The sequence below is a fragment of the Phacochoerus africanus genome, chromosome 15, assembly GCF_016906955.1.
Source record: "Phacochoerus africanus isolate WHEZ1 chromosome 15, ROS_Pafr_v1, whole genome shotgun sequence".
Classification (NCBI taxonomy): domain Eukaryota; kingdom Metazoa; phylum Chordata; class Mammalia; order Artiodactyla; family Suidae; genus Phacochoerus; species Phacochoerus africanus.
This window is the reverse complement of record NC_062558.1, coordinates 46,050,850-46,075,284: the sequence shown is the minus strand read 5'-3', so window position 1 is coordinate 46,075,284 and position 24,435 is coordinate 46,050,850. Positions and strand designations below refer to the sequence as shown.

At 43.6% G+C, this 24,435-nt stretch overlaps 1 protein-coding gene across 12 annotated transcripts in view; it reads left to right on the top strand.

Annotated features, from left to right (window-relative positions):
• CHEK2 (checkpoint kinase 2) overlaps positions 1 to 24,052 on the top strand; it is a 36,913-nt gene extending 12,861 nt beyond the window's left edge. For 7 of the 12 annotated variants that reach the window (XM_047761200.1, XM_047761201.1, XM_047761190.1 and 4 more), the window contains 10 exons: positions 1,792 to 1,900; positions 4,829 to 4,882; positions 9,918 to 9,979; positions 11,839 to 11,938; positions 13,348 to 13,434; positions 14,728 to 14,891; positions 15,115 to 15,230; positions 16,547 to 16,632; positions 22,015 to 22,095; positions 23,822 to 24,052. In XM_047761200.1, the coding sequence (XP_047617156.1) occupies positions 1,792 to 1,900; positions 4,829 to 4,882; positions 9,918 to 9,979; positions 11,839 to 11,938; positions 13,348 to 13,434; positions 14,728 to 14,891; positions 15,115 to 15,230; positions 16,547 to 16,632; positions 22,015 to 22,095; positions 23,822 to 23,911 (949 nt within the window). In that variant the 3' untranslated portion in view covers positions 23,912 to 24,052. Of the gene's footprint in view, positions 1 to 1,791; positions 1,901 to 4,828; positions 4,883 to 9,917; positions 9,980 to 11,838; positions 11,939 to 13,347; positions 13,435 to 14,727; positions 14,892 to 15,114; positions 15,247 to 16,546; positions 16,633 to 22,014; positions 22,096 to 23,821 lie in introns of those variants that run through there. The other 5 variants (XR_007132276.1, XM_047761195.1, XM_047761196.1 and 2 more) reach the window with 5 other exon arrangements.
• The last annotated feature ends 383 nt before the right edge of the window (positions 24,053 to 24,435 follow it).

The window sequence follows — 24,435 nt, the reverse complement described above, 5'->3', positions numbered from 1 at the left end:
AAAAATGGCTTCCAGGAAAATACATTCGTATTTTCTTTCTTCTAGAATAGGAAATTTGCTCTCTCTACACAGCAAAGAGAACTGTTTCTCTCCCAACATCAGTATTTAATTCCAAAGAAAATACTTATTGGCTCACTCTTGTTTACATGTGCACCCCATGCCCTAGGAGTGGGTGTTGTACTGTTACAGATATTCCACCAGATTCAGTGACGATTTCTCAGTGATTCTTAATAGCTGAAGGGGAGTTAGAAATTGTTTTGAGCAGATTTTTAAAAATTATAGTTACAGGGAACTTTATCTCATACCATATACAAAAATTAACTTGATACAGAAAACTAAATGTAAGAGGTGAAACTATACAACTATAAGAAGAAAACTTAGAGGCAGTTCTTCATGACCTTAAATTTGGCAATGGTTTAGTTAAATATTGCACCAATAGCACAAGCCACCAAAAAAAAAAAATTGAAAAATTAGACTTCATCAAATTTAAAAACTTTTATGCATCAAAAGGTACTATGAAGAGAGTGAAATACAACCCATAAAATGAAAGAAAATATTTGCAAATGAGTTATCTGGTTAGGATCTAGTATCCAGAATAGATAGAACTCACCAACAAGAAGATTAACAACCTAATTTAAAAATGGACAAAGGATTTAAATAGAGGTTTCTCCAAAGAAATACAAATGACCAAAAACCATGTAAGATGCTCAGTGTCATTAGTCATTAGGGGAGTGCAGATCAAAACCACAGTGAGATGCCATTTCACACCCACTAGGGTGGCTGTAATAAAAAAAAAAACGGAAAATGGCAGGTGTTTGTGAGGATGCAGAAACATTGGAAACCTCATACCCTGCTGTTGTGAATGTAAAATGGTACAGCCACTGTGGGAAATAGTTTGATGTTTTCTCAAAAAGTTAAACAGAATTACCATATGACCCAGCAGTTCCCCTTTAGTTAGGTATATACCCCCAAAATTGGAAACAGATGTTCAACAAAAGCTTGTGCATGAATATTCACTACAGCTCTTTTCACAGTAGTGAAAATGTGGAAACAACCTAAGTGTCCATCAACCAAAGAATGGATAAACAAAATGTGATATATACATAAAATTGGCTATTATCTAGCTATAAAAAGGAATGAAATGCTGATACGTGCTGCAGCATGGATGAACCCTCAAAACTTTCTAAGTGAAAGTAGTCAGGAGTTCCCTGGTGGCTCAGGTTCCTGGTGTGGCAATCTGGGGTGACTTAAATCTGTATCACTCAGCTCAAATAAGTCTGTACCACTCAGCCCAAAAAAGTAGAATTTCGAGCTGACTCAGTGTTGGATGGTCCCTATTCACTTATTCCCTTGATATTTTATCTTGGTGAGGTTCTACTATGTTCTTTGAAAATAGTGGAAGGATTGTATATGGACTGTGTTTTTGTTTGTTTGTTTTTGTCTTTCTGTCTTTCTTAGGGCCGCATTGGTGGCATATGGAGGTTCCCAGACTAGGGGTCCAATCAGAGATGTAGCTGCCGGACTACGTGAGAGCCACAGCAACACGGGATCTGAGCCTCATCTGCGACCTACACCACCTCATGGCAACACCAGATCCTTAATGCACCGAGTGAGGCCAGGGATCAAACCTGTGTCCTCATGGATGCTAGTCGGGTTTGTTAACCACTGAGCCAAGACAGGAACTCCTGGACTGTGTTTTAATTTAAGATAATTGAGGCCAATTCAGGAGCGGTGTGTCTCAGGATTAAAAGCATTCTAATAATCAGTCACTTTCTGCCTTTTTCCCTGTAGCGGTGCCTGTGGTGAGGTGAAACTAGCTTTTGAGAGGAAAACTTGTAAGAAAGTAGCCATAAAGATCATCAGTAAAAGGAAGTTTGCTATTGGCTCTGAGAGAGAGGCAGTAAGTACCTGTGTTTGTGGCTGTTGGGCTGGTCTTAACGCTTCTTAACTTCCCCAAATAATTTCAGACTGGTGATTTTCATTGTTAGGAATTTGTATCGAAGAATGTTGGACATTTTTTTTTGTTTTTTGTTTTTCTTTTTTTTGTCTTTTTAGGGTTGCACCCCGACACATGGACCTTCCCAGGCTAGGGGTATAATCGGAGCTACAGCTGCTGGCCAACACCACAACCACAGCAACTCCAGGTCTGAGCCATGTCTGCAACCTACACCACAGCTCAGGGCAATGCCAGATCCTTAACCCACTGAGCGAGGCCAAGGATCGAACCCTCAACCTCATGGTTCCTAGTCCGATTCGTTTCTGCTGTGCCATGATGGGAACTCCCTGTCTTTTTTTTTTTTTTTTTTTCAGGGCTGCTCCCACAGCACAAGGAGGTTCCCAGGTTAGGGGTCGAACCATAGCTGCCAGCCTACACCACTGCCACAGCAATGCCAGATCTGAGCTGATCTTCCACTCACACGCATTCATGGCAATGTCAGATCCTTAACCCACTGAGCGAGGCCAGGGATCGAACCTGTGTCCTCATGGGTGCTTGTCAGATTTAATTCCCCTGAGCCATGGTGGGAACTCCCAGAACATTGAACATTTTTGAGTGTATCCAACTAATCTAAACACAGATAATTGGTTCCAAAAATACTTGGTTGTACAGAATAATATACATAGCAGGAACTTGTTTTTGTTTTTGTTTTTTCCTTCCAAGTTGTTACAAGACTATTTTTACAATAAATGAAAGGAAATTAGGGGAAAAAAATCCAGCTATGTCCCTGCCACTGTAACCCCACAGCTGTTTTCAGTTTTCCTTTTCTTTCTAGTCTTTGTTCATATGAATTCATGTTTCTAGATGGTTGAGATCATGTTATACATACAATTTTGAATTTTGCTTTTCCACATAAGCACTAATGCATAAACTTTCCTCATATCTTTTTTGATGATTGGGTCTCTATTTCACCAACTTTTTCATAATTTATTCAACCATTTATCTGACTGATGATTTAGATCATTTAGATAATTTTGAATTCTTTGCTTTTCTTGGTAACATGACAATATATACCTGTGTGTTTATAGATTTTTAAAAAATCATGAATTATTTTAATGCTTTCTTTATATGGTAACCATTTTATTACATTTTCTTTTTTCTTTTTTCTTTTTGTCTTTGCCTTTTCTAGGGCCGCTCCCGCGGCACATGGAGATTCCCAGGCTAGGGGTCTAATCGGAGCTGTAGCTTACACCACACCCACAGCCACAGCAACTTGGGATCCGAGCCTCGTCTGCAACCTACACCACAGCTCATGGCAACGCGGATCCTTAACCCACTGAGCAAGGCCGGGGATCGAACCCACAACCTCATGGTTCCTAGTCGGATTCGTTAACCACTGAGCCATGACAGGAACTCCTATTACATTTTCTTTAATACAGACTGTGTTGGTGAAATGGCCACTGTATTGGTATTTCAATACATGAACCAACGAAGTAATACAAAATGTGGCCTCTAATCACATTTTCCATGGCCAGCTGTTTCTGGCTATTATACTTTAACATTCTTTAAAGATCAATTTTTTTTTTTTTTCTCCCTAGACAATGCCATTCTTATATAGCAAGAGGAATTTCCTTTTGGTGTTCACTTCATTATAGATCTTTCCCCTGTGATTCTGAATTTGTTTCCCATGAGGGGAGGGGGGTGGTGGGAACTAACCTACCAAATACTTAATGACTTGGAACACAACTTTATTTCTTAATTTCATCTTTCAAATCCTATCAGACTCCTTAGACCTCTTTATCATCAGAGTACACCCTGACTTGGTAATGAGTTTAACGGCTTACAGGAAGAGGCAGGCTTTTAAAATTAAACATCTGGGTTTCTTCACTGAAGTCCATTTTACATAAATATGTAACTCTATATCCTCTTCGCTTGTGGAGGGTGTAGCCTGTGAGGTTGAGTAACTTGATTCATCCTTTTGGAATTGTAATGGAGAGCAACTTTGCTACCCTAAGCTTCCTCTCATTGAAAGTCTCAGTAAATATCCCAGCTTGCAGTTGAAATTGGAACTTGGGTTTGCTCTATTATTAGAAGTGTGACTTGACATTTTCTTTATGCAGTTTAATTGAATGCCTTTTTGTCTATAGTTTTTGTTTGCTGTGTAATTTTTATGAATGTAAACAGTTCCACAGCTGGTGAGATAAGCAGAGCTTACCAGATAAGTGCAAGGACAGTGGAAACAGTTGTTTCTGGCTGTGGGAACTTTAGTAAGTGGCTTCATTTCTCTGAGCCTTAATTGTTCCTAAATGGGATACTTAGCCCATTTCACTTGGATTATGAGTCTTACCTGGGATGACCATGGGATGACCTTTTTTTTTTGTCTTTTTGTCTTTTGGGGCCACACTGGTGAAGGTTCCCAGGCCAGGGGTCCAATCAGAGATGTAGCTGCCAGACTACGTGAGAGCCACAGCAGCGAGGGATCTGAGCCTCGTCTGAGACCTACACCACAGCTCACAGCAATGCCAGATCCTTAATCCACTAAGCAAGGCCAGGGATGGAGCCCTGAGTCCTCATGGATGCTAGTTGGGTTCGTTAACCACTGAGCCACGATGGGAACTCCGGGATGACCTTTTTAAATAAAAAGCTTTGCAAGAAAAAATTTAAAAAATAAATAAAAAGCTTGGCATAGAGCTTGGTCATTTATTGAATGTTTACTCTTTGCCAAGCATTTTGCAGGATGATTTTAGATGAGTTATGCAATTCATCTTTGTATGAATAGTGCTGACTATGGCACTTAGGCAGCCTTTATTCAACTAAGTTGAACTGTCAATGTTTCTAAATATTGGCTATTATTATTATTATTAAACTCTAATGTTATTTTATTTATCAAAGGATCCAGCACTCAATGTTGAAACAGAAATAGAAATTTTGAAGAAACTAAATCACGTAAGTATTGCTGTAACAAATGACCCATACTCAAATTCATTTATCTCAAAATATGGTGGGGTGGGGGTGAAGTGCAAAGCACTTCAATGTAAGAAAGCTGGTATTAACTTGGGTTCCTTAATATGTGTGTGTATGTGTGTGTATGCATACATGCAGGTCTTTAGCTGTCATTTAGCTAAGAGCTTTACCCTGATATTTTGAAAGGACAAAACTGTGTAGTTTATGATTAACTAATAATGTGATATTTCTACTGAGTTAGTTCTGGACCAAAAGGTGTAGTGAATCTTCTAAATATTATATATTATTGGGGCTTAATCAACTGATTATGTTTGGGGAGACAGTGCTAATTTGGTAAATTTGGTTTAATTATACCTAAAGGTTTTCTTTTTTTGCTTTTTAGGGCCATACCTGTGACATGGAGGGTCTCAGGCTAGGGATTGAATCGGAGCTGTGGCTGCTGGCCACAGCCACAGCAATGCTGGATCCTTAACCCACTGAGCAAGGCCAGGGATCAAACCTCAATCCTCATGGATGCTAGTCAGATTCCTTTTTGCTGAGCCACAATTGGAACTCCTATACTTGAAGTTTCAACACTTCTAAATGCCTCTTGACAATGCTGGTTTCCATTCATCTCAGCTGGAATAAATCAAGTAAATTCAAGAGTATTCAATAGTTGTGACAACATCCAGCATGATTATACGGTGTCTTTGGCCTCATTGAGTATAAATAGTTCCTGTCATTTTGTGCAATGATAACCTTGTCTCAATGGCAAGTGTCTAACTTTAAAGATGTGAGAAGTGGAGATCCCGTTGTGGTACAGCAGAAATGAATCCAACTGTTATCCATGAGGATGTGGGTTTGATCCCTGGCCTCGCTCAGTTGGTCAGGGATCTGGCATTGCCGTGAGCTGTGGTATAGGTCGCAGATGGGGCTCGGATCTGGCCTTGCTGTGGTGTAGGCTGGTAACTGTAGCTCTGATTTGATCCCTAGCCTGGGAACTTATATATGCCACAGGTATGGCCCTAAAAAAACAACCCCCGCCCCCCAAAACCCCAAAACTCAGCATGGAGTTCCTGCTGTGGCTCAGTGGGTTAAGAACCCGACATAGTGTCTGTGAGGAAGTGGGTTTGATCCTAGGCCTCACTCAGTGGGTTAAGGGTCCAGTGTCACCACAAGCTGCAACATAGGTTGCAGATGTGGCTCAGATCTGGTGTTTTGCTGGCTATAGTGTAGGCTGCAGCTGTAGCTCTGATTTGACCCCAGCCCAGGAACTTCCATGTGCCGCAGTTGCAGCCATTTAAAAAACAAAAACAACTCAGCTTTTTTTTTTTTTTTTTTTAATGAATTTACCTCCATATTTTGACATGAGCTAGCTCTGTCTTGGCTTATCAATAACAATAGCTTTTTGCTTTCCTGTTTTGTTCTATGAGAATTTCAGCTCTTCTTTCCTTTCTGTTCCTCATAATGTAATACTCCAGTGCATATTCAGTGTTTCCATTATTGTGACAATGACAAATGGTCATGCAGAGCCAAGTGTACTATGATCATAGGTAAGGACATGTGGGAATGATTTGCTCTCAGCCTGGCCCCATGGCTGTATATTCTATGACCAAAATGTGGCTGGCAGATCTCCCCCTCAGTGGGTGATATGTCTGATATTGATTATTGATGTTGATGGTGTTCATCTGGGCAGCACATGAGTGTCTCCTGGGTGTCAGCTGCTATGCTGAGTGTTGGTCCTAGAAAAATAAATAAGACTTGACTCAGCCTGTGCAGGGCCTGGTGACAGAAGATCCATGGTGGGTGTCAGTTTTCCTTTCTCTGCCATCTCTGGGTTGTGGGGCAACAGAGATTAGAGTCACTGCAGGAAGTCTGGATCTAAATTTCAAGGGGGGCCATTTGAACTGGGGCTTGACCCCTGAGGCCAGGTGTGGCCAGGCAGCTGGGTCACCAGGCCTGGAGGGTAGTGTGAGCAAAGATATGACACTGGGGGAAGAGTCTGGGGCAGGTGGGGAGTTTTGTGGTCTGGTGAGTAGGATGGATATATGGGACCAGCAGCAGGAGATGAGGCTGGGGTGGTGGATTAGGGCAGGACAAGTGTCTGGGTCTTGGAGGGCTTGCTAATTCCTGCTGAGAAGTTGGATTTTAGGTTCTAGGCAGCCTCTTTTCTCTTGTCCTCTTTCCTTCTTTTCTGCCTAGAGAAGTATTTGTTGTAAGGCTGGTTTAGTGTTGCTGAATTCTCTTAGCTTTTGCTTATCTGTGAAGGTTTTGATTTCTCCTTCACATCTGAATGAGAGCCTTGCTGGGTAAAGTAATCTTGGTTGGAGGTTTTTTCCTTTCATCACGTTAAGTATATCATGCCACTCCCTTCTGGCCTGCAGAGTTTCTGCTGAAAAATCTGCCATAACCTTATTGGGGTTACCTTGTATGTTACTTGTTTCTTCTCTCTAGCTGCTTTCAGAATTTTCTCTTTAATTTTGGTCAGTTTGATTAATATGTGTCTCGGTGTATTCCTCCTTGGGTTTATTTTATATGGTACTCGTTGTGCTTGCTGGATTTGAGTGAGTGGTTCCTTTCCCATGTGAGGGAAGTTTTCGGCTATTATCTCTTAGAATATTTTTTCTGTCTCCTTCTCTCTCTCTTCTCCTTCTGGCACCCCTACAATATGATGTTGGTACATTTACTGTTGTCCCAGAGTTCTCTGAGACTCTTCATTTCTTTTCAATCTTTTTTCTCTTTTCTGTTCTGCATCCATAATTTCTACCAATCTGTTCTCCACTTCGCTTATTCATTCTTCTGCCTCCTGTATTCTGCTGTTAGCTGCTTCTAGTGAATTTTTTATTTCAGTTATTGTATTTTGCATCTCTTCTTAAGTTTTATATCTTGTATCTCTTTGGTCAGTGTTTCCTGTAAGTTATCCATCTTTGCCTCCAGTTGATTTCCAATGTCTTGCATCATCTTCAGCATCAACAGTCCTGGAGGCTGAGAACCTCCTCCTCGCTTAGCTGATTTTCTGGGGTTTTTCCTTTCTCCCTCATCTGAGTTATAGTTCTCTGTCTTTTCATTTTTATAGGTTTTTGGTGTGGTGCCCTTTTTGCAGGCAATGGAGTGGTAGCCTCTCTTACTTCTGGTGTCTGCCCCCCTTGTGGCTGAAGTTGGTATGGGGGCTTGCTGTAGGCTTCCTGATGGGAGGGGCTGATGCCTGCCCATTGGTAGGTGGAGCTGATTCTAACCCCTCTGGTGGGTGGGGCTCAGTCTCTGGATGGGATTAGAGGCGGGTGTGTGCCTGAGGGGTCTTTAGGTAGCCTGTTTACTGAGGGGCGGGGCTGTGGTCCCACCTGGATTGTTGTTTGCCCTGGGGCTTCTCAGCAGCTGACTGAGGGGTGGGGCCAGATCTTCCCAAAGTGGCCACCTCCAGAGAAAGGCAGCTACTGAATATTCCCGAGAGCTTTGCCTTCAATGTCCTTCCCTCACAACAAGCCACGTTCACCCCTGTTTTCCCAGGATATCCTCCAAGAACTGTAGTCAGGTTTGACCCAGATTGCTATGGAGACTTTGCTTTGCCCTGGGACCCAGTGCACGTGAAAGTCTGTGTGTGCCTTTTAAGAATGGGGTCTCCGTTTCCCCCAGTCCCGTGGAGCTCCTGTGCACAAGCCCCACGGGCCTTCAATGCCAGATGCTCTGGGGCTCTTTCTCCCAGTGCCAGATCTCCACACGTGAGGGTTTGATGTGGGGCTCAGAACTCTCACTCCTGTAGGTGAGTCTCTGTGAACCAGTTAGTTTGCAGTCTGTGGGGCTTCCCACCCGGGAGGTATGGGGTCATTTATATTGCAAAATCGCCCCTCCTACCTCTTGATGTGACCTCATCTTTTTCTTCTGGAGTAGGGTATCTTTCTTTTTTAAGGTTCCCGGTCCATTTGGGTGGAGATTGTTCAGCCTTTAGTTGTGAATTTTGTTGTTTTTAGGAGAGAGAAGTTGAGCTCCAGTCCTTCTATTCTGCCATCTTAATCCCATCCTTGTCTTCTTTCCTTCTTGCCTCTCCTTCCTTTCCTCCTTCTTGAGCTTCATCCTTCCTTCCTTCCTTTAAATAATTTAAAATTATTTAATATTTGACATGTGAAATAATAAAGCAAACCAGTAAAATGAACACCTTTGAACTTGCTGTTAATTTAAGAACAATCACTTAACCATACAATTGAATCTACCTTAACCTTTTTTTTTTTTTTTTGCTGTCCTGTGACATATGAAATTCCCAGGCCAGGGATCAGATCTAAACCACAGTTTTGCACAGCTGTAGCAATGCTGGATCCTCTGACCAACTGCGTCGGGCTAGGGATTTAACCTACATTCTGGTTCTGCAGAGGCACTGCTGATCTTGGTGTGCCACAGCGGGAACTCCTACCTTATACCTTCTGATGTCTTCTGAGACTTGCTTTTCCACTTGGTATTATGAGATACATTGTGCTGGGGGACAACATGGGGCATTCATTTACTGCTTACAATTTGTCATGGGAAAGTATTACTTGAAAGATTTATTTTATTTTATTTTTACTTTATTTTTCTTCTTTTTAGGGCTGCTCTTGTGGCATATGGAAGTTCCCAGGCTAGGGGTCTAATTGGAGCTACAGCTGCCGGCCTATACCACAACCACAGCAACACCCAGTCCAGGCTGCATCTGTGACCTATGCTGCAGCTTGTGGCAATACCAGGTCTTAACCCAGTGAGCACAGCCAGGGATTGTACCCACATCTTCATGACAGAAACTCCCTTGGTGCCAGCCTCGTATGTGAAATGTGAACCACTCCCTTGCCAGTGTGGTGGGGTGGTGAGCTTCTTGTATGTTCTCACTAAGGAGCCAGCTAAATTGTGTTCTGCCTCCTCCCCTGCATGAACTTCAGAGCATCCTGAGTCAGAGGGTCAAATGCCAGGTCTTGCCCCCCCTGTCCCCCCACCCTAGGTAGATGTCCCGAGTTCTGTTCTTGTGGTTTTTTCCTTGGGGATCTTCTCACTGCTTTCCTTCTTTCCCTCCTTTTAGCCTTGTATCATCAAGATTAAAGACTTTTTTGATGCTGAAGATTATTACATCGTTTTGGAATTGTAAGTAGTAAACTTGTTTGTTTCCATTTATAGCATTAAGCTTATAAGCCACCAAAGAATCTAATGCTGGCTTGCATTTCTCATCCCGGGGACCCTCAATTTGTGTACGGCATGGGGAGCCCACAAAGTGTGCGTGTATGGTTAGTATCGATTCTAAAATCCCTCTAATGTTTCCAAGGGCAGGTGGTTTAGAGGTTCTAGATCCTGGTTCTAGATCCTGGATCTGAGGGTGGCTTTGAATACCACCCTACTGGTGCCTAACTGTCTGCCTATGGGTAAAGTTTACTTCAACTCTCTGAGTCCATTTTCCAAGTGTTTAATGGGAGTGGTAATGACACCCACATGCACAGAGTCATAAGGATTAAATGAGGGATGGAAAGCCCCTAGAAGAGAACCAGGCGTAGAAGGTGCTCTAACAGAGGTACATATTTTACTCTGTAATAACTGGTCTGGGTGGCCCTTGCTGCTCAGGATCATAGAACAAGGCTGCATGGTGACACCTGAGTATCTTTCAGGTGCTGGTTTACTTGCTGGTTTATTTAGTATGATTAAGGTAATTTCCTGATTCTCATTCCTGGAAGAGGCCTGTCTAGATGTCTGTTCCTGCATAAAAATGCAATGTTTCTAGGAGCAGCTGATGTGGCAGACAGACAAGGCTTTGTTCCTGAGTGACAAACAGTAGTTGTGCTGTTTGACCATTACGGTTCTAGAGCAAACAACAGCCTTGATCATAGCATCAGGAGAGACTGGACAGCCCTTGTGGTGCTTAAAGGAATATCCGTTGCTTTTAAATAGGAGATTGTTATCTGATTGGAATCTACTTATAACAGTTTAATAATAGTAATAATAATAATAATACAATAGTAATAACAGATACTAATTAAGCACTTAATATGAGCCAAGTACTGCTCAAAGCACTTCAGAGAGATTGACTCATTTAACCTTCATAAGTCATCCAGGTTACAAGTTACAGGTTTTTTTAGCTCCATTTTACAGACTTGGGAACTGAATTGCAGGGGGATTGAATACTCTTGCCAGTCATCTTCCCTGTGCCAGGTGCTTTACCTACATCAGTTCTCTCTTAATTTTTACAACAGCCATCAAGGTAGGTGAGATTTTATCCCCATTTTTTTGGAAGAGGTAAGAAGCAAGTTCAGAGAGATTGGAGAACTTGCCCAAAGTCCCACAACTGGGAAGCAGTGGAGTTGGGGTTCAGCCCCTGGTTATCAGATTGTCAGCCCCTGCTTTCTCCTCTATATATACCAGTCTCAGAACTACTTGGGGTTCACAATAAAAATGCAAACTCCTGGCCCACAATTCCAATCTACTGTATCACATTTATAAAAGCTCCCCAAGTGTCTCCTAACGCCCACCACACTCTTCTTCCATCTTACCTTGTTGCTTAGTTTCTGGCAGGGATGTCTTTTTTTTTTTTGTCTTTTTGCCTTTTCTACGGCCGCTCTCGTGGCATATGGAGGTTCCCAGGCTAGGGGTCGAATCAGAGCTGTAGCCGCTGGCCTACACCAGAGACACAGCAACGTGGGATCAGAGCCGCATCTGTGACCTACACCACAGCTCACGGCAACGCCAGATCCTTAACCCACTGAGCAAGGCCAGGGATTGAACCCGCAACCTCATGGTTCCTAGTTGGATTCGTTAACCACTGCGCCACGATGGGAACTTCAGGGACGTCTTTTTTGTGGATGAGGCTTATTACCTCATTGCCCTTACAAATGGGAGTCAAGAGTTGGATAAGCACTTTGCTTGTCTTAATGAGTTTGCTTTGTTTTTGTTATTATCTTCCATCCAAATGACTGTCCCTCCAGGAATGAACCCCCTGTTTTGCCTGTGTGTTTCAGGATGGAAGGAGGAGAGCTGTTTGACAGGGTGGTGGGGAATAAACGCCTGAGAGAAGCAACCTGCAAACTCTATTTTTACCAGATGCTCCTGGCTGTCCAGGTAGGAGAAGCCCTTGGTTCTTTTGACAACCTATTTTCTTTTAGGTAAATTACTAATGAAGGGCCAGGGATAAAAACCCAAAGAGCAGAGTCTGTGTGTGGGTCCATCTGTTCTTGGCAAAAACATCCCACCCCTTTGACTCAGATGAGAAAGCTCTGGCTGTGAAACTTAAGGGAGGGGGGATGGAGGAAGTTAAAGAAATAAACACATGGTCCCTTGTGGCCTCTCTTTAGCTTGGCAGTATTTCTGGAGGGACAGTGATCTCTATTTCTGCCTGATCCTTGCAGAAATCCTCCTTAATCCCAGAGTAGGAGTGGGGCAGGTATGAGGGTAAGGTTGGCAGGTTGGCGTGGTTGTGACTGATGGATCCCTGCCCTGTGGCACAGTCCTAGGAGTGTGTTCCACATGTGGCATCTTGTTAACCATAGGAGGCATGGAGGGAGGTGTGTGTGCTGCCTTCTCTTCAAGATTTGGGGCAGGTGTTGAGTGGAGGAACAGCTGATGGCACCCTGTGCGCATGCTTCAGAGAACGTCACCCTTTCTTAACCCAAATTTGGTTGTGGTGGTTACCCGCCAGGGCTTCTTCCCTTGAGAACCTCCTCTGTGCAAGAAACTCAATGACTGGGAGCAGCTCTTGCACTGAGTGAGGTTGGAGAGAGACTTTCCTGGGGCCAGTCTTCCTGGGTCCCTTTCCCAGTGGGAATGTTTTGGAGGATTTTCACTCTAGGCCAGAGGGGGTCCAGAGAAAACTGAAGCCCATAAACACCTAACCAGAGCTTTACTTTCTTAATGGTTTGTTCCTATCCTTATATTATACCAAGAATATTAAGGTGAATTGAGTGCAGATCAGTGGACCTGGGAAATTTTTTTTCCCTAAAGCAATATGACTTAGTATATGAAAATGAACACACAAAGAAACGTCAACATTCTATTTCAGCCATAGACTTTTCCAAGACTAATCTTTGCATCAAGGAGTATGTTAACTCTGGTGTTCAAACGGATAATTTACATATATGTACTTTACAGAAGCCTTTTAAAAATACTCTCAGGGATGGAATAATCAAATATACTATTTTGGTGGAATTTTTATAGTCTTAAGATGATTTTATACCACCCATTTACATTTTTATTATTGAAATTGATACATTTCTGTCAATGTGAAGGGATATTTTTTATCTTGAAGAGTGAAATAAAAGGCCTACTGTCATAAGTTGCCTTTTTTAGTTTTTCTACCTTTTAAAGATTTCCTTGAAAATAAATTTGTAAACTAATCCATTTACCTAGTAGTTTTCTATGATTTGGGGGAATGTGGTTGTAACATGGCTTACATTTTCATCCAGCTGTAAGACGTGTGTCTACTCGCACACCTACTCCATAAGTCTAAGGGTCACGCCTCCTTTTCTATGTAGTACCTTCACGAAAATGGCATCATACATCGGGACTTAAAGCCAGAGAATGTTCTACTCTCATCTCAAAAAGAGGACTGTCTTATAAAGGTAAGAGATAAATCTTATATTCTATATATGGCCACCAGTAGATTCCTATTCAGAAACTGTTTTATTTTCATCAAGTAAAAAGTGGGAGCATAAAAAGGTAGAGGAAAACAAACAAAAAAAAAGTAGAGGATTTGACCTTCCCACACTTAGCAGTTCTTTTAGAGATCAGGTGGTATTGCTCTGTCCAGGTACAAAAGGGCATTTATTGAGCATCCTTGTACACAAGCCACTTCTGTGTTCAGAGGGAGGGAGGAGGGTATAGATGGATCTTCCCTTGCCTTCTGTCTAAGATAGTACCTTCTGAGCCTGGCTTCATTTTAAAATCCCCTGTTGGAGTTCCTCAGTGGATTACGAACCCAATTGGTATCCATGAAAATGCGGCTTCAATCCCTGGCCCCACTCAGTGAGTTAAGGATCCAGCATTGATGTGAGCTTTGGTATAGGTTGCAGACTCAGATCCTGTGTTGCTGTGGCTGTGGCATAGCCCCGCAGCTGCAGCTCCGATTTGACCTCTAGCCTAGGACTTACATATGCCGCAGGTGCGGCCCTGAAAAGAAAAAAAAAAAAAATTATGACACTAAGGCTATACCTCAGTATCACTGAAGGTGGCACCCAGGTGTAAGTATTCTTCCCAAGTTCTTCAGGTATTCTAGTGTGCAGCCCAAGGGACTGGGGTCTGAGAAGAACCAGTAATAACTAAATAGAATTCTAGAGTGTCTGATAAGGATTTATCAGCCTTTTGAAAGGTTACAGAGCACACAGATAAGTTGGGAGAAAACTGGACTGTTGAAGTTCCTTGGCTCAGGAATTTTCATTTGAGCAAAGTTACAAAACTTGCTGAGTTTAAAATGGTCTTACAGGGAGTTCCTGTCGTGGCTCAGTGGTTAATGAATCTGACTAGGAACCATGAGGTTGTGGGTTTGATACCTGGCCTTGCTCAGTGGGTTAGGGATCTGGTGTTGCCGTGAGCTGTGGTGTGGGTTGCAGACTCGGCTCTGATCCCTTGTTGCTGTGTCTCTGGCATAGGCTGGCGGCTACAGCTCCAATTCGACCCCTAGCCTGGGAACCTCCATACGCCGTGGGAGTGGCCCAAGAAATGGCAAAAAGACAAAAATAAAAAATAAATAAAATGATCTTACAAAGACATGAATTTGTAGATTCCAGAATAACGACAGCATGACGTAGAGGATGATAGGAACTGTTCTAACTGGCATGTCTTTTGGGACTGGCAGACTGTGTTACTCTTTATTTTATGACATCATTAAAAATGGTTTCCTTTCGTCCTTCTTTTAGATTACTGATTTTGGGCAGTCCAAGATTTTGGGAGAGACCTCTCTCATGAGAACCTTATGTGGTACCCCCACCTACCTGGCTCCCGAGGTTCTTAATTCCTTGGGAACTGCCGGATATAACCGTGCTGTGGACTGCTGGAGTTTAGGAGTTATTCTTTTCATTTGGTAAGAAAAATTTTCGTTGCTTCAGACTCTGGTTGGAGGTATTTAGATGAAATTAGAAGTGTATCCAGGTAGAGAGCTTGTGTTTAATTTTGTTCAGTTTTTTTGACCATTGATTTAAAATAGCAACAAATTTTTCATTATGCTGAAAAAGAAATCTATGTATCCAAATGCCACTGAGAATGCCACTTGATTTCTTTTCATTTCTCTCTCTACCAATATTAAGCCTTAGTGGGTATCCACCTTTCTCTGAGCATAAGAGTCAAGTGTCACTGAAGGATCAGATCACCAGTGGAAAATACAACTTCATTCCTGGAGTCTGGGCAGAAGTCTCAGAGAAGGGTATGGATACGAAAGAGTTAAGAATTTATGATTTATTTAAAATGTGTGTGTGCTGTGGTGGGAGTTTGCTAGTTCTGTGATGTTTTCTACTGTCAATTTTATGTTCTTATTTTCTATTATTGGTTTTATACCATTTGAGAGGCAAAGGAAGTTATTAGGAACCTCGGCTCCAGAACTAGGCTGACGTAGATGCATGTCCCTGGTCAGCTACTTTCTTTCTTTCCTTTTTTTTGTCTTTTTGTCTTTTTAGGGCCGCACCCCACAGCATATGGAGGTTCCCAGGCTAGGGGTCCAGTCGGACCTGTAGCCACCAGCCTACACCAGGATCACAGCAACTCGGGATCTGAGCCGTGTCTGTGACCTACACCACAGCTCATGGCAACGCCAGATCCTTAACCCACTGAGCGAGGCCAGGGATCGAACCTGCATCCTCACGGGTGCCAGTCAAGTTCGTTAACTGCTGAGCCACTACGGGAACTCTTGGTCAGCTACTTTCTAGCTGTGTGGCCTTAGGCAAGTTACTCAACCTCTCTGGGTTTCCATTTCCTTTATTTGTAAAAGGAGGCACAGTAAACTATCTTTTGTGGTCCGGGTTTGGGGGAGGGTTAAGTATAATATACCAAATGCCTAGTCTCTATTTAAGCATGTGAAATAATGAGTAACTTTTTGTTACAAGGTTTCCTTTGAATAAGTAAGCACCATAAGAGCTAAATGTAATTAGTTACTTTGTGTTTTAAAAGGGTAACTTTGTAATTCTGAAAAGAAAAAGTAGAAAACTCAAAGTACATGTCAAACAATGTAATACAGATGATTGCATTAAGGGTCAGAATATCTAAGGAATAATGTTGTTGGAATACATAGCCAGCCTCTACTTGTCGCTGGCTGTCAGGCTTTGTTTCTGCCAAGCGTGTAGTTCCAAGGAGCCTTTTGCTGGCTGATGAACTCTCCCCATCATTCCATGGGTCTCAGAGAGAATTGGCTGAACATCCAGAGTATTTTAGAAGTAGAGGGAAGTTCAGCTTTAATTAGTTTGAACTTGAGTCCAGCAATAAGAGTGGGAACAGAGAGCTAAGTAAGAGGCTGTGATGTCCGAGTGGGGAGAGATGGGGAGCATCATGGTCATTCCTGGTTTCTAGAACATTGGGACAAATATCCAGAGTGGAGAGGATCAGGGGCCCTACCCATGGTGCCTGCTGATTCACAGTGACCTCAGCTCCTCTCTCTTTCTGGATGTTGGCCTGTGATTCTGGCACACTTCTTGGATTTAATGTCTTTATCCTATTGTTGTGAGTTGCCAAATTATCTTATTGCTTTAGCTCTGGACCTTGTCAAGAAGTTGTTGATAGTGGATCCAAAGGCACGTTTTACGACAGAAGAAGCTTTAAGACATCCATGGCTTCAGGTGTGTATGGGGCAGTGCCTGCCAGCCTAGAATACATGAGTGCCCGAGAGGTGGGAAAGAGGATGGAAACATAAATTTGCTTGTTGGGTCTGTTTAATGCATTTTTTTTTTGGCTGTGCCTGCAGCATGTGAAAGTTCTCAGGCCAGGGATTGAACCTGTGCCATAGCAGCCACCCAAGCCACTGAAGTGACAACACCTAACCTGCTGCACCACAAGAGAACTCCTGTTCAATGCAGTTTGAATTTATTGATTTATTTATTTTTCATATACATATATATATATATTTTTGGTCTTTTTAGGGCTGCACCCATGGCAGATGGAGGTTCCCAGGCTAGGGGTTGAATTAGAGCTATAGCTGCCGGCCTACACCACAGCCACAGCAACACAGGATCCAAGCTGCATCTGCGACCTACATCACAGCTCACGGCAGTGCCAGATCCTTAACCCACTGATTGAGGCCAGGGATCGAACCTGTGTCCTCATGGATGCTAGTCAGGTTTGTTTCTGCAAAGCCAAGACAGGAACTCCTATTTATTCATTTATTTTTGCTTTTTAGGGCTGCACCCACAGCATATGGAAGTTCCCAGGCTAAGGGTCAAATTGGAGCTGCAGCTGCCAGCCTACACCACAGCCATAGCAATGCGGGATCCTTAACCCACTGAGCGAGGCCAGGGATTGCATCCTCGTGGATCCTAGTCAGGTTCATAACCCGCTGAGCCACAATGGGAACTCCTAATGCAATTTTTAAAGTTTGAGCTTTTGGTGTGTGTTATGTATGCATGTGGTTGTGAGGGTGGGTGTGTCTTTGTGTATGTTTATGTGCAACCTTTATAACTTGACTTGTGGTTTTTGGGTGGACAGGCTCACTTACGGCCTGTCCTGGTGGTTCCATCTGGCTTCCCTGAGTTTGCAGTTCAGTTGTGTTCCTTTGAGAGGTATTTCTAATGCCAAACCTCCACACCCAGCTGTGTCTTTCTCTTCCCTCAAATCCTTTACCCCAACAGGTGGGTTGGGCTGGGTCCCATCTATCTTTAACCTTAGGTCAGGGGAGCAAGGAGAGGAGAACAGCCTCCCTGGAGGAGAATCTGGCTATTTCTTAAGCCCAAGTGATCGGACATGAAGAGTCCCACTTTTTGTTTATGGTGAATAAGCATGCCATTAGCAGACTGTCCCCAGCACCTTTCAAGTCTTCAATACCTCTGTGTCCCTGCTGGAGCTTGTGGCTGCCATTAGATTATGTGCTGACCTCATTCAAGCTGCCAGAGTTGGAAGTCCTTTATGGCTTTGCTGGGCTAGTCTTTGGTTTTAGAATTCACAGCAGCCTTGGGCAGGCTTTCTGATGGATGCCAGGTCTTCTGTTAAGTGGGCTTCCTTTCAGCACAGCCATTCCCCTTTCTATTAACTTTCATTTGGTCTCTGTTTCCTGTGGGCATAGGGGACTTAACTAGGTTGTTTGAGCTGGAGGCTCAAACACCCTGGGAATTTCTAATCCAGGAACTCCTTGGTCCATCCAGTTTCAGCTCTGTGCTTCTGGGACTCTGGGACGACTGTGCTCATTCTTTTTCTCTTCCAACCTTCCCACCTAACAGTTCTGCTCAGGCTGGCTCAGGTTGAGAACAACACTCCTTAAAAGAAAAAGAAAAGTAAATATATGTGTTTGATATGTTGCCCTGGAAACAGCAGTTCTCCCACAAAAAAACTGTCAGGTGATTTAGCATTTACTAGACCACACAGATTCAAAACTGCAAACCCTGGAGAAAAGGAATTTGGAAACAAAGGGTGCCTTTGCATGTGGGGACTTAATTTTGATGAAAAAGAAAAACATGCCTCTTAGCTCTTTTCTTATGCCTTAATGGGGAGACTCTTGGGGGCCAGATATGGAGGTAGAGGAGCTGTGGTTGTCTTGAAAAAAATAGGGGTGGCCTGGGGACAGGGTTTACATCTTCCTGAAATGTACAAACAAGCATAGCCTATTTTTCTTGTACTTTTTGTCTCAGAAGAAAACTGTTATTAGCAACCAAGGAAAAGGCGAAGTTCAACCCTGCCACGGGGGTCTCACTTGAATACTCTTTTGTCCACATTTTATTTTTGCCCCAAAAGGTGGAGTGACTATTCTATGATGACAAGAATGCCACTTGCCCACATTAGTCATCTGTTAGTGATTGTTTAGGTTTTTGTTTTTTGTTTGCCATGCCTGCAGTATGGGGAAATTCCAGGTCCAGGGATTGAACCTGTGCCACAGCAGCGACCTGAACTCCTTCAGTGACAATGCTGGACCTGCTGCACCACAAGGGAACTCCAACAGTCTCCGATTTTGGGAGCATCCCTTATATCTACCTTTGGCTTCATGTTCACTTCTTGAAATAGAGGATTCCTCCCTGGATGGCTCTCTGCCTGTCTCTAGAAACTTTTCTTTGCTACATGGGGTTGGGAGATGCTGTAACTGTATCCTGTGTTTCAAGTAACAGTGAGCAGGAGCCAAATGAGTCTTGAGGGGACTTTTCTAGCAGGGAAATGGATGAATGTTGGTGCACTGATTGACTTGAATGGCTCAGCTGCTTCCTCTTTTCCCGATCCTCAACTGCAGTTGTCCGATCTGTGACCTCAAGATAAGTGAGATGTTGCTACAGATGATTTACTTAGATCTATAAGCTGTTGTCCTCCTCATTTGTCTGTTTTTGTATGTACAAATGCATACTGTGAAATGTAAGTAGATGAAAATCCAAATGAACATTTCTGTGCCAAATTTCTGTGCAGGATAAAGTGTTTTTGATTCAGTGTTACCGTGATTTCAAATTCTAAATTAGTTTATACCTGTAGAAATTCAATCTTGCAGTCTTTCTCAAATAAAGGTGCCAAACTAAAAAAAAAAAAAGAAATAGAGGATTCCTTCCTGCTTAATTTGGAGGCATATTAATAGATTATAGACATCTCAAAGGAAGGATATTTAAAGATACATATGTAATGAGCACCTTTTTGATGTGATTGTTTACTGACAGCTTGTTTTATTTTTTTACTTTTGGCCATGCCTGGGGCATGTGAAAGTTCCTGGGCCAGGGATCAAATCCACACTATAGCAGTGACCCAAGCCGCTGCAGTGACAGCACTGGGTCCTTAACCTGCTGCATCACAAGGGAACTCCACTGATGACTTGTTTTAAATACAGGCCTACATAGGCTTGTGGTCAATTCTCTATGGCTGCATGATTTAATTTTTTCATGCATTCACTTGTTCTTTCAGAGGACAGTTAAGAGCAGTGGGACACGTGTGGCAATAGGGGTGGGTGCAGAGTAGGGGAATCTCCAGGGTGAGACAGGGGCACAGGGCTTCAGGTAACCACAGGTTCACACGGTGTGAGGAGCATCCAAAGGCTGCATGGCTCGGGGGTGACATAACTGTGTCAGTCCGCTCTGGCTGCCATAGCAGAATACCGTAGACCAGGTGGCTTAAAAAACAGAAATTTATCTTCTCACAATTCTGGAGGCTCAAAATCCAATTTCAGGGTGTCAGCAGCTTTGGTTTCTCCTGGGGTCTCTTTCCTCACTTTGCAGGTGGCTGCTCTTCTCACTGTGTCCTCACTTGGTCTTTTCTCTGTGTGCTCACATCCCTGGTATCTTTTTCTCTTCTTAGGAGGAGACCAGCCATAATGCGTTAAGGCCCCACCCTAAGAGCCTCATTTTAACTTAATTACCTCTTTAAAGGCCCTGTCTCCAAGTACAGTCACAATATGAGGTGTTGGGCTTCAATATATAAATGCGGGTGGGGGAGAGGTACAGTTCAGTCATAACTCACACAGTTCAGTCATAACAATCACAGTTCAGTTGCCATAACGACAGGGGATAGCATTTTTAACATTGATTGAGTCCCTCTGATATGGAGGCCCCTGTGCTTATTATAGTGCCTGACATCTAAGGGTCTTTGCAAAATATTTGTTCACCTAGTGAATGAGGAAGGGGGGTGAGGTGGTGGGTGGGCAGGAAGGCACAGAGGGGTTCCCAGATGAGGCTGTAAGCAGCTGCAGGAGAAATAAGGGATGGACATTTGAGAGTGGCCTTGCCTGAGAAGTGAGATCCTAGGGAACTATGTGGAGTGGAATCCAGATGAACTTGGTGCTTGGGCAGTGGAGAGCTACACTGAGTGATTCAGTAAACAGGGTGATGGAAGCAGATGATTCTAGGTAATAGGTGTAGAACAGGCGGATTCATCCTCAAACACTGTAATTCTTCATCCATCAAATTGTTGAAAGTTGAAGGCCTTCATTCCTGTGTCCTTTCTCCTCAACCATCATGGTGCACTGGGAGAGTGGAGGCAGGTCGGGTAGGAAAGTATATGGAATCAGGCTGCTCTGGGGCTGTATTCTGCACACGTAGCTTGTAAGTGGCTGAGCTTGGCTTCTAGCTGGCCCCAAAGCCCACAGTCCTAGTCATGAATGTTTCCCCTTTCTGAAGGTGGGGAGAGCTGTCACTTTTCAGGGCTCTCGGATGCAAGTCCTTGGGCCCTGTAGTTGTGAGCATCCATGGAGGTGAGAGTTATCTGTATAAACCCCTCTCTCTCCAATTCCCCCTCTAGCAGAAAGAAACACCTATAATGCTATGGCCTGTTCACTTGTCCTTCTTTCTCATTATCCTTGGGATATTGTGCACTGGAAGTCCTTCTGGCAATTGTACAGTGCTTGCCTAGTTTATTTTCCTAGGGTACAGGGTTGCTTTGTTAGGATGGCCCCAGTAATTGGCCTCATTGTTGGCAGGGGGAGCAGCATGGAGCCAGCCTCAGCCTCTGGCCTCTTGATTACCATGTCTTAGGATCTGGGGTGCTAGTTCTGAAAGTCTTTGACTACTGAAGTCTCTGGTTCTCTCTCTCTCTCTCTCTTTTTTTTTTTTTTTGGTCTTTTTGCCATTTCTAGGGCCGATCCCGAGGCATACGGAGGTTCCCAGGCTAGGGGTCGAATCGGAGCTGTAGCCTGCTGGCCTACGCCAGAGCGACAGCAACGCGGGATCCGAGCCGCGTCTTCGACCTACACCACAGCTCACGGCAACGCCAGATCCTTAACCCACTGAACAAGGCCAGGGATTGAACCTACAACCTCATGGTTCCTAGTTGGATTCGTGAACCACTGCACCATGACGGGAACTCCAGTCTCTGGTTCTCTCTGACCCACCAACAGCCCTTAAGCCTATGGGTTTGGTTCAGCCATTGTTGAGCACTGACTGCTGATCAGACTGTTCTGTGAAGGCAGAGGTGAGGACTGCCTAGTCTTCTCCCTTCTGGAGCTTCAGCAAGGGCAGCCTCTGTGTGGACAGAAGGGAGTTCCCATTTCCCTGTTTCCAGGGGCATCCTAGCCCTGCCTTTCAGCCTACTTAATGTTTTTCATTTCTTCACAGGATGAGGACATGAAGAGAAAATTTAAGAATTTGCTTTTTGAAGAAGACAAGTCCACAGCTCTGTCTCAGGTTCCAGCCCAGGTATTCTGGAAGATGGTCATTAAGTGTAGGCTAAGTTTAAAGAGCTGAGTGGGAGTTCCCGTTGTGGCTCAGTGGTTAACGAACCCGACTAGTATCCATGAGGATGCTGGCTCTATCCCTGGCCTCAGTGGGTTAAGGATCTGGCATTGCCGTGAACTGTGGTATAGTTTGCAGACATGGCTCAGATCCCATGTTGCTGTAGATGTGGTATAGGCTGGTAGCTATAGCTCTGATTCAACCCCTAGCCAGGGAACTTCCATATGCTGTAGGTACAGCCCTAGAAAAAAAAAAGAACTGATGAGTGGAGGATGATGGTTTGAATAATCTCTTTAGCAGCAATTGCTTAATATTTTTTTTTTTGGTAAAGAATAATTTAGTAGATACTTTGTTTCAGCTTGATCTGCTGTACAACCTTTAGAAGATTTAATAATGAAGAATATGTTTAATGCATGAGAAACACAGCTAGGGGTTGTCATTCAAGAAGTCTCCTACAAGGCAAGATTGGAAGACTGTATTAGAGGCTCAGATTTAAATTCGTTGAAAAATTTAAAATTTGGGGGAGTGGAAGTTCCCGTCATGGCTCAGCAGTTAACGAACCTGACTAGCATCCATGAGGACGCGAGTTTGATCCCTGGCCTTGCTCAGTGGCTTGGGGATCCAGCGTTGCTGGGAGCTGTGGTGTAGGTTATAGATGCGGCTCAGATCCTGCATTGCTGTGGCTCTGTTGTAGGCTGGCGGCTACAGCTCTGTTTGGACCCCTAGCCTAGGAACCTCCATGTGCCACAGGTCTGGCCCTAAAAAGACAATAATAATAATAATAATAATAATAATAAATTTTAAAAAATTGCGGGAGTAGTTGATTTCCTGATTATAATCTTCTCTAAAATTCTTTGTGTAAGTATCAGTTACTATCTGTTCATTCTTAGTTTGCCTTCTTTTGGTAACATTCTTCTTCCCACTGCTCCCTCGAAGTTTTATAAATGGGATAACAAAGACACAAAAAAGATTATCTTTCCACAAAAGGGAGAGACTTGAGGCTCCCTGGGAGAGATGAATTGTGGTCCCTTTAAATTTCATAACTTAGGAGAAAACAACCAAGAAGAGGCTGGTTATACTGCTTATGTTCAATGTACATCATTGAGTGATTGGAGGCCACAAGGGAGAGAAAAATCAGTTTGATAAGTATTTCTGGGTGTTTGCGAGGGCTGGGGTAGGGATTCAGATTCACTGAGGACAACCAGTAGTTCCTAGAAGTTTCACATGAAGTGCTCCAGGGAGTTCCTGCTGTGGTGCCATGGGTTAAGGATCCCATGTTGTCTCTGGGGCAGAATGAATTTGATCCCCTGCCCAGCGCAGTGCAGTGGGTTAAGGACTGGCTTTGCTGTAGCTTCTACCTACGCACATGGACCAAATGTGCTTAGGAGGAGTTTCCACCCTGGCACAGTGGGTTAAGAATCCAACTGCAGTAGCTCTTGTCGATGTAGAGGCGTAGGTTCCTGCCCAGCCAGGCACAGTGGGTTAAAGGATCCAGCATTGCTGCACAGTGGCAAAGTTTGCAGCTATGGCTCAGATTCCATCCCTGGCTTGGGAACTTCCATGTGCCTAGGGTGTGGCCAAAAAAGAAAGAAAAAAAATGCTCCATATTTACAGGAATCATATTGGGAAACTCTGATCATCATAAAGAAGCCATAGGTTTTCTTTGAACATTTCTCCCTTTTCCTTCCAGCCTTCTACAAGTCGAAAGCGGCATCTTGAGGGGGATACAGAGGATGCTGAGCCCACAAAGCACCTGGCTGTGTGTGCTGCTGTCTTGTGAACACCGGGTGACCATGAAAAGAATGTACCTTCTTGAACTCTGCTGCCATTTCCTTTAAATCTGTTTTTTATACTTTGTATTTCCATTATAGGAATAGTTGTTTTTCCACGATCATCAATATACAATTGAAAACAAATGGAACCCAGGCTTTGTGCTTCTGCTTGTTTTTGTTTTTGTTTTGGCCACACTTGTGGCATGTGGAATTTCCCAGGCCAGGGATTGAACTCAAGCTGCTGCAGTGACAATGCTGGATCCGTAAATCACTGCACCACAAGGGAACTCTTGTGCTTTTGCTTGTTGACTAGCTCTTAGTTACATGCCTTTAGTGTGTGTGTATGTGAAGTTGCTGTGTGCCTTTGGTGCTTTTACCTTGGCTATAATCAGGCAGGTTTCTTAGGATGCACCCCTGGTCTCAGCCTAAGTGAACTGCATACAGATTCTGAAGGCCCCTTAAAAAGTTGTACGGGAAGGGGCACAGCGACTTGGGGTGGAGTTTGTATCCACTGGCTGGATGCCAGAGTCCT